The sequence below is a fragment of the Otolemur garnettii genome, unplaced genomic scaffold (assembly GCF_000181295.1).
Source record: "Otolemur garnettii isolate 467f Iridium unplaced genomic scaffold, OtoGar3 scaffold00011, whole genome shotgun sequence".
Lineage (NCBI taxonomy): Eukaryota > Metazoa > Chordata > Mammalia > Primates > Galagidae > Otolemur > Otolemur garnettii.
In genome coordinates this window covers 2,194,925-2,205,446 of record NW_003852406.1, presented here as the reverse complement: position 1 = coordinate 2,205,446, position 10,522 = coordinate 2,194,925, and the positions used below count along the sequence as shown (strand labels likewise).

At 39.3% G+C, this 10,522-nt stretch overlaps 1 protein-coding gene across 1 annotated transcript in view; it reads right to left on the bottom strand.

The window, feature by feature from the left end:
- The window catches only part of GALK2 (galactokinase 2), a 147,962-nt gene extending 145,751 nt beyond the window's left edge, over nucleotides 1-2,211 (bottom strand). The window contains exon 1 of the mRNA XM_012801946.2: nucleotides 1,994-2,211. Within this exon, the coding sequence (XP_012657400.1) occupies nucleotides 1,994-2,046 (53 nt within the window). The 5' untranslated portion in view covers nucleotides 2,047-2,211. The remainder of the gene's footprint in view (nucleotides 1-1,993) is intronic.
- Nucleotides 2,212-10,522: the final 8,311 nt, after the last annotated feature.

The following is a 10,522-nucleotide window of genomic DNA, read 5'->3' as shown; positions in this document are numbered from 1 at the left end:
TTTTTTTTTTTGGCTGGGGCCAGGTTTGAACCCACCACCCTCCATATGTGGGGCCAGAGCCCTACTCACTGAGCCACAGGCGCCACCCCTACATTCTTTTTGAGGTAAAGAAAATGTTCTAAATTTCGTTATGGTGATGGTTGCAAACTCTGTGAGTTATTAAAAATCATTTAATTGCAAATTTTAAAAGGGTGAGTTATATGATATTTGAATATCAATCTGTTACAAAAATAATCATAATCTAACAATTTAAAACTTAATCCCAAAGAAAAAGAAAATAGAAGAGATACTGCTGCTAGGAAAGCAAAGAAAGTGAGTTCAGTAAAATTTGAAGTTTTACAGCACAGGAAGCCTGCAAGAGTGGGATGCACAAAGAAAATATTAGCACTTCTATTTCTAGTTTATTTTAACACAAAAGGAATAGTAAAATTTTCTAAAATATATACTATGTTAATTAGTGCCTTTACTCAGAGGATCAAGTGTCCCGTGAGGCTGAAGAGGCATTCTGAAGAAAAAAGTAGGAATTTCACAAAAAGGCTGGCTGAATTTGGGGCCCACGTTCACTTTTTCCCTTTCAGCATATTGTACCATTTGATTCATTTGTTCTACTGTCCGGACTCACCCCTCCTAAAATGAGTAAGTAGCTTCAAAAGATTCCCGCAAACAAAACATTGCTTGAAACTAATAACTGCATTGCTTATACAAGTGAAAAACAAGACAATACATAGTAGCTCAGCTTATCTGACTATTATGATCTCTTCTATGATTCACACAAATAAATAGTAACAATAAATATTTGTTGCATGAATGCATACTATAAAATCATGAAAGGCAAGAAAGAACACTAAGGAAATTACTAACAATTCTTTAATTTTAGTACATGTACTTGTACTTGTAACCACTATTCCCCTCTGCCCCACAGGGTAACTATAGATATCTTGATCTTTATGATTAAAATCAGATAAAATGGAAACATAGAAATTGGACATGTTCTATGTAAAAGACTAAACTTTAAGGGGTTGGATTATTTTCACATAACAAATTCCTCATGAATCTTATTTAATAATGTGTCCTAATTTATTAAGTACATAAGGGCACAGTACTGTGCACGCACCTGCAAAGTGCATTAAAACATTAAAGACACTCAGAAGTATTCCAAGCTGTGCTGGTCTGTATATATTAAAAAAAAAAAAATTATGTTTCTTTCTGGTAAATGTTTTGTGTAACACACTGCTGGTTAAAGGATGAAAGAATATTTTCAACCTTAAGTAAAGGATAATAGTGTCAGCTGATACCTGATAGTAATAAACTAGGAAGTGGGAAGAGCTTAAGGATTTTTACTCAGAGAAAAAAGTTAACAAGAAAAAAAAGGTTAAAAACAGCACAGAGGGAGACGACAACCTCGGAAAAGCCTTTGGGCTAATGCAACAGGTCAGAGACTCCAGTTTATGAGATTTAACCCCTTTAAGTCCTTTCACCCCTACAAATCAGAAGGAAGGTTTCTACTAAGTACCTGTAATTGAAAACATCCTCCCCGAGATATGACTATTAGTTATTCTGTAGCTAAGACCTGGAAGCAAATTAATTGCCACAGTAACAGTTTAGAGGTTACCGTATTTTTTCAAGAGGATGCGGAGATAAGAAGGTTTTAGCGTTCGTTTTTGATGAATATTTTAGACAAGAGACTTTTTTAAAAGCACTATTAACTGGCAGACAAAACAAAGAGAGAAGTTCAAAGTAGATTTCGACATTTCTGCTGAAGCCTAGAAATCTGCATGGATGAAGCAAAAAACACACCATCTTGTTAGCAGTCAAGGTGGAACGTGTTTGCGGTGTGATCTGTCTTGCAAGCACAGCCACACGGCCTTATAGAATCCCTTGGGTTCTGCCTATTCCCAGGGACAAAAGCAGCGCCCCAAAGCAGCAGCCAGAAGCTGCGGACCCTAACTACACCTGACCAACACCGGCGATCCCAAATGCTCCTCTCCCCCACCTGGGATGTTCTGCCACCTGGACCCGACGCGTGGCAAGGCCCTCCGTGGCCATATTTCGCTAAATCCTCCTTTCTTCTGTAGTTGTAACTAGTAAAGCAAAACTCCCAGCGCAGTCACGAGACATGTGTCAGAGGAGCCGCTTTCTTCCGGTGGTACGTAGTACAAACCCCCACCCTGCGGAAATCCTGCAGCTCCGCCGAGGTTGCTGCTCCCAGTCGGCCCCGCCTCCGGGTTTGGCTCCTGGGATCTAGGCCAGAGTGCCCTTCCAGCGTAGTCAGGTACAGACACCGTCTGGCTCTGAGCTCTCAGGGAGCCGGGACTGTCTGGAGCCCCTCCTCACAGTACGTGCAAAGCTGACTAAGGAGGTTTTCTTTCAGTGCCCTGATGATGTCTGAGAACAGCGTTAAAACCTGGCTCTTGCCCAAATCTTTGTAGTCTAATCTATCTCAGGTCGCCTTTATTTTTAAGGTCAGGTTTTGTTCTTTAATGTCCAGCAGCTAATCCCCAAACAGCACTAAAATGTTTAGCTATTGCCTCTTAGGCAGATTACGTCCAAATCAAGCAACATAAAATTGATGCAGCACTTGATTTAAACGTATTTGCATTTATTTCCAGAATAGAGGCATTAATGGGCCTTCCTAGAAAACAATTAAGAGTGGGGGGAAAAAAGAAAGAAAGAAGAAACATGTCTTTCACCCTCCAAGAACCCTTAGCATCCAGTTAATCCAGTTAATCCCCTTCCTTTTTGTTCCCTAGAGAAAGCCCAGATGCCCTATCTAAAGAAGCATACCATCCCCACTGCATCACCTTAACACATTACTGTTGTCCTCCCTTCACAGGTCTCATACCTTGCACAGTTATTTTCTTATGTATTTATTGTCTGGCTCACCACTTGCACCATCACTACTACTAGAAGGTAAGCAACTTAGGGCAATAACTGTGTATCCCCAGCCCCTAGAAGAGTGCCTGACAGATTGCTTTAGAATAAACAGGTAAAATAAACTGAATGAACGATGAAGGGGAAGTGACGTTCCTAAGGTCAATTCAGATCAATTAATTCTCAATCTAGCGCACTTTGGACTTCCAAATGCTGAGATTAAGCCCAAGTGAAGCCAGCTAGCAAAACACCTATTCCAAGATTCCCTAATTAAGGAAGTTTGTCCCCACATGCTCAACACTCTAGGGGTAGAGCATAACCCACAGAGAGTCAGTAAGTCGCCACTCCAGAATTTCTCTATGTGTATGTCAGGAGTGAGAGAAAGGAAAAAGTATGCATCAACAATATCAAAGTGTAACAAAGGGTGGAAGCTCCTTGGCACTCCCTTGGATTATTAGTACAAATGCTATATTTTGGAAACTAATGTTACTTTGGTCTCAGGGCTATTGTCTCACTATTATTTCAGTCTCTCCTTATCATTTGCAAATGAAGCAATTACACTTTTTTTTTAACCCCTGTAAATTCCAGTATGATGCTCATTGTGGTTTAATTTTGAGCAAGGGAAAGCATCATTGTCACTTGTAAATAGTTCTGAATAGGAAAAGAACCTGAGAGAAAAACGTAAAATTTTTAGAAACTTCAGTAAATATGGAAAAGGACAGAATTATTTTTATCAGATATGTTTATAATATATTCTTCTGTATTAATTTTTAAAAATAACTAAATAGTAGAGCTTTGAAAATATTGGTTCCTTTGAAGAAAATTTTCCAAAATAAATTCATTTTATGCAGGGTAAAAAAAATGAACATAATGACTATAGGAATTGTTTTACAAAAGAATACTTTCTATTGAAACTGTATTTGATAACCAAACATTAACTTTGCTAATGAAACCAGATGGCAAATCATTAGTTTGGATCTTGGATACCTATATATTAGTCTTAACAAAACTGATGCAGACTGGAAATCACCTTATAGAGCGCCTGATAACATATCCTTTTTGAAATGATTGGTCCAAAGTGAAAGAGCATATCAGAGCTGGAATTAAAACTCAGGTCTGTGGTCTCCCACCCCAAAGGCCATACTACTTCTGTGTGACCCCAGTAATGGATACTTGAAAACAAATCACTGAAACAATTAATAATTCTTCTCCCAAATTAAATGTATACATTATAACTTTTATAAAGCATTGCTATTAAAACAACCAGTTCAAACAACTCAAGAACCTCAAATAGTCACCACAAACCAAAACTAACATTACTTTCTTATACTACTTGGCCTCTGCCAGGCATCTTGCTAAGCAAGCATCCTTCATGTTATATTCTCTTTAAATTTTCCCAACAATCCTTATGGGGTAGAAAAATATTCCTTTGTCAATTTTAAGACAAAGAAATTTTATTTCTTACTAGCAAAAATATTTAAACATTTACATTTTACAGTATTTTTATTTTCACAAATCCTGAACCTCTCAGTTCTTTGTTTTTTGCATACAGGCACACTTACAATAAAGTTTAGAGTCTAAATTACAAACTAATGGTGGTATGTTATGATAGTCTTAAACAGAAACCTAATTAGTAAACTTGAAATTCTTTCTCTTCTCCCCACCTGTGGGTATATTGCACAGGTGTGTGGCACATACATGGGGGTGGGACACACCTACAAATCAGGCTTTAACCTTACAAATGCAAACTAGGGAATCTGTTTGTACACCCCACATTAATCTGAAGTTAAGAATAAGTAAAAAGAATAATTTTATATGCCAAATAATGTATTCTCCTCAAAGGATAATAAACTCTGTACAGAAAAAGTACTATGTCAATAGCAAACAAAACAAAACCAAACAAACACTAAAATGAAATAAAAAGAAAAGGATCCAAAATATGACTAAAAAGCATGAGCATAAGAGTTGTTCAGACCCAGCTAACGCCTAAAGTTGTTTAAGTCTCACCTTAGAAATCACTTCCTTCAGGAAGTTTTCCCTATTCCCTAGGGCTACCTCTACCTTCAAAATTAAGTACTAAGTGTCTAAGGGAGATTGATCATTTATCTGAAATATTATTATTTTGATGTGGAAGCAGTAGAACAGTGTAGAAAAACGATAGATGCAGATACGGAGGAAAAGGCAAAAGCTGGGGGGAGCAGGAAAGGTCTAGTTTAAAAGGAGGAGGGGCGTGGTAGCTCACACCTGTAATCGTAGCACTCTGGGAGGCCGAGGCAGGTGGATTGCCCTGAACTCACAGGTTCAAGACCAGCCTGAGCAAGAGTGAGATCCTGTCTCTAAAAATTGCCCAGCCTTGTGGTGGGCACCTGTAGTCCCAGCTACTTGGGAGGCTGAGGGATGAGAATCACTTGAGCCTAAGAGTTGGGGGTTGCTGTGAGCTGTGACATTACAGCACTCTACAGAAGATGACAAAATGAATAAAAAATAAAAGGAGTCCAAAGGAGGAAACAGACTTTCCTAGGATTTAAAGCAGATTCTGCTAAATAGCAGAAAATTTTCCACTATCCTCTTAGATTTAGTGGCTGAGGACTGCAAGTTAAACTGACAAAGGACAGGTTAACAGGAGAAGCATATAAATTTTATTGATATTTGTAATTTTATATAAGTAGGAGCTTTTTATAGAAAAGTGAAAAACCCAAAGAAACACTTGCACTTGGAGGCCTAATAAATAAATGGCAATAAATTATAAAGAGGTGAGTAAGAAATACAGGGGTAGGCTCAGCGCCTGTGGCTCAAGCAGTTAAAGTGCCAGCCACATGCACCTGAGCTGGCAGGTTTGAATCCAGCCTGGCCTGCCAAACAACAATGACAGCTGCAATCAAAAAACAGCCGGGCATTGTGGCAGGTGCCTGTAGTCCCAACTACTTGGGAGGCAGAGGCAGGAGAAATGCTTGAGCCCAGGACTTGGAAGTTGCTGTGAGCTGTGATGCCACAGGACTCTACCCAGAGGGGCAGCTTAAGGCTCTGTCTCAAAAAAAGAAAGAAAGAAATGTACGGTGGAAAGTAAGGTTTAGTAAGGTTTATTTATGCTGACTCATCTTGGTGATGGCTGTCTTTATCCTGGTAAGGGGGGGATGTTCATGTCACCTGCACAAAGGTAAATTTATACCTTGCTTCTAGGCAGATAAGAAGGGCACAGAGAATGTTTCCTGCATCTCTTGGCTCTCAATTACCTTCATCTCAAAATAATACTACGCCAAGGTAGCATATTTGGGGGGTGGCATATTCTGGACCCCTTCTATGCTCAATAACACTCTATTTGCCTATTCCTCCTATGGCAATTTTAGAGATGAAAGATGTAATTGCAATGTAGACCATTCCGAAGCTTAGTAATTTGGTTCCTTTAACCTTGCCTCCATCTCTATAAAACTCTTTGGGCAGTGCCTGTGGCTCAAAGGAGTAGGGTGCCGGCCCCATATGCTGGAGGCGGCGGGTTGAAACCCAGCCCCAGGCTTGGCGCCTGTGGCTCAAGCAGCTAAGGCGCCAGCCACATACACCTAAGGTGGCGGGTTCGAATCCCCAGCCCGGGCCCGCCAAACAACAAGAATGGCTGCAACCAAAAAATGGCCAGGCGTTGTGGCGGGTGCCTGTAGTCCCAGGGAGGCGGAGGCAGGAGACTCGCTTGAGCCCAGGAGTTGGAGGTTGCTGTGAGCGTGATGCCATAGCACTCTACCCAGGGGGATATCTTGAGGCTCCGTCTCAAAAAAAAAAAAAAAAAAAGAAAAAAAGAAAAAGAAACAGCCCCAGCCAAAAACTGCAAAAAAACAAAAACAAAAAACAAAAACTCTTTTCAGCTGACTCCACTCCTCTGAGCTGGCCATGAGTTTTCTGTTCAGATGTTTATTGATAAAAAAGGAGTCCTCTTTTTCTGCTCTTCCAACACATAAATGTTCAGCCTCTCAAAATAAGTATAGTAAAAAATTTAAAAGATGATTGGTCTGGAAGGATGAGCCTATTTGAGTGCCTCAACCTAGAGTAGAGAAGCATGAATATAAGAGCTTACTTATAGCCAGGTGAGGTGGCTCACGCCTGTAACCCTAGCACTCTGGGAGGCTGAGGCAAGTGGATTGCTTGAGCTCACGAGTTCAAGACCAGCCTAATTAAAAATGAGACCCCATCTCTCCTAAAAATTAAAAAACCGATGCAAGAAGATCACTTAAGCCCAAGTTGGAGGTTGCTGTGAGCTATGATGTCATAGCACTCTACCTGGAGTGACAGCTTGAGACTCTGTCTCAAAAAAAAAAAAGAGTTTACCTAAATACATCACATTTTCCCTCCCTCCCTCCCTTCCTTCCTTCTTTCCTTTCTTTCTGCTTTTTTGAGACAGAGTCTCACTATGTTGCCCTCAGTAGAATGCCATGGCATCACAGCTCACAGCAACCTCAAACTCTTGGGCTTAAGCAATTCTCTTTCCTCAGCCTCTAGAGTAGCTGGGACTACAGGCACCCACCACAACACCCGGCTATGTTTAATGATGGGGTCTCCCTCTTGCTCAGGCTGGTCTTGAACCTGTGAGCTCAGGCAATCCACCCACCTCAGCCTCCCAGAGTGCTAGGATTACAGGCATGAGCCACTGTGCCTGGCTCCAATACATCACATTTTCATTGAAAATTTTCTAAAGGCATATGCTGAGTTTCAGGGGACTCACAAGTAAGGAAGATAGTTTTGCCCTCAAGGACCTTTCAGTTTAATAAGGAAGAAATGAAAATAATCATACTACAAGGTGATATAAAATTATAAAAATATAATTTCGAAGTGTCAAATTATGTTAGGAATCAAAAGGTCAATTGATTTTTGGCAAAGGTGCCAAAACAATTCAATATGGAAAAGATCACCTTTTCAACAAATGATGTTGGAACAATTTGATGTCCATATTCAAAATAATGAACTGACACGTGCATCTCAGACTACATACAAAAATTCTATTTGAAGTGGATCACAGACCTAAATGTAAGAGGTAAAACTACATAGAACTTGTAGAAGGAAACATAAGACAAAATTTTAGTACCTTTGGGTAACAAACTTTCCTTACATACAACACAAAAATCATAAAGAACTCTTACAACTCAATAGTAATAAGACAAACAACCCAGTTTAAAAGAAATAGACAAAATAATTTTAGAGATATTTTACCAAAGAATATATGTTGATGACAAATAAGCACACAAAAAAGATATTCAATATTAGTCATTAGGTAAATGCAGATTAAAACCAAACTGAAATACCACTACAATTCTGCTAGGCAAGGATATGGAGCAACTAGAACTCTTATGAAATGCCAGTGGATATGAAAAATGGCAAACCACTTGACAAAGCAATTTGAAAGTTTTTTAAAAAGTTAAACATACAGGGCGACGCCTGTGGCTCTAGCCCCATATATTGGAGGTGGTGGGTTCAAACCCTGCTCCAGCCAAAAAAAAAACTGTTAAAAAAAAAAAAGTTAAACATACACTTATCATATGACCCAACTATTTTACTAGTAGGTATTTACCTATATTCACATCTACTGCTGCAGAATAATATTACCACAAACTTAGTGATGCAAACGCAATACACATTTATTATCTCATGATTTCTGCAGCTAGAAATCAGAGCATGGGTTAGATGTTTTCTCTGTTTTAAGAGTTTCTTTACTTCCTTTCTAAGGCTCCACTGTGGAGGATTTACTTCCAGGAGCACCTGGCTGTTGGAACCATTCAGTTCCTTGTGGGCTGTCAGATTAAGGCAAGAGATTTTTGCTGGCTATTGACGAGACGCTGCCCTCAATTCCCCACTATATGGTCCTTCCCAACATGCCTGCTTGCCCTACTCAAAGCTAGCAGAGAAGTTCTCCTATTAGGATGAACTCAGCAGTCTTATATAATGTAATCGTATGTACGTCACCTTGGCTGTATATTAGTTAGAAGCAAGTCATAGATCACACTCACATTTAAAGGGCAAAGAATTATCCAAGGGCATGGGTAATGGGGCAGCTCCTATACAGGGAATACAAACACACAAATGCATGTGTACACACACACACACAATCAGACTTGATAGTGGGTGTATATGTGTCCACTGTACTATTCTTTCCATTTTATGTATATTTACCATACTACCCAAGAGAAATGAAACATATGTCCACATAAAAACTTGTACACAAATGTTCTCAGTAGCTTTATTTATATTGGCCACAAACCAAAAATATTCAAATGTCTCTCAACAGGTAAACAGGTAAGATAAATTGTGGTATACCTACAAATGGAATACTCAGCCATAAAAACAAACAAACAACTGATACATATAATAACATGGATAAATCTCAAAATAGTTATACTAAGTGAAAGAACCCAGCCAAATGAATGAACATAACGGTATGATTCTGTTTATATAAAATTCCTGAAATGTAAATAAATTCATAGTAACAAAAAGTAGATCAGGGGTTACCTAGCAAAAGTGTAGAGGGGAAGAAAAGGATTGCTAAGGAATCTACGTAAGGAATCTATGAGGAAACTTCTTTGATGATAAATGTGTTCGTTATCTTGGTGATGGTTTGACATGTGTATACCTATGTTAAAATTCATCAAATTGTACACTTTAAGTATGTGTACAGGGGAAAACCAAGACGGCCAACTAGAGACATCACTTGTCAGAACATCCTCGCCGGAAGGTAGAATTTGAACTGCGGAGAGCGGAGTGCAGTTGCAGCACAGATGTGGATCACAGAGAGAGACAACAGAGATGTTTGGAGACCCTGAGAAAAACTGCAAAGCTGAGAAAGGAGAGAGAAAGAAGATATGGCATGGACCAAACTCAGAATCTCAGAACACAGCACAAGAGTAAGGGAAGTCCCTGTCCCCCACCTAGGTGCCTTTGGAGAACAGCAGGATGCAAGAAAGAACTGATGAAAAGAACCCCAAAGACAATCGCAACAATAACAAAAATTAATAAATGGGACTTGATTAAATTAAAAGCTTTGGCACAGTTAAGGAAACAATCAATAGAGCAAATAGACAACCTCCAGAATGGGAGAAATTATCTGCATGCTATACATCCCATAAAGGACTCATTAGCCAGAATTTACAAAGAACTCAAGGAAAACGCAAGAAAAATTAACCCCATTAAAAAGTGAGCAAAAGACATAAACAGAAGATTTTCAAAAGAAGATAGACTACAGGCCAGCAGACATCTGAAAAAATGTTCAGTGTCTCTACTTATCAGGGAAATGCAAGTCAAAACTATGATGAGATATCACCTAACTGCAGTGAGAATGCCTTTATCAGAAAGTCTCAACATAGCAGATGCTGGCATGGATGCAGAGACTGGTGGGACTGCGAACTAGCACTACCTCCATAGAAAAGAGTAGGAGATACTTCAAAGAATTAAAAGTAAACCTACCATTTCATTCAGCAATTCCAGTATTGGGTATTTTCCCAAAGAGAAGTCATTTTATCAAAAAGACATTTGCCCTGGGCGGCACCTATAGCTCAAAGGACTAAGGTGCCAACCCCATATACCAGAGGTGGTTGGTTCAAACCCAGCCCCAGCCAAAAAAAAAAGAAGACATTTGCCCTCAAATGTTTATAGCAGCACAATTCATAATTGCAAACAT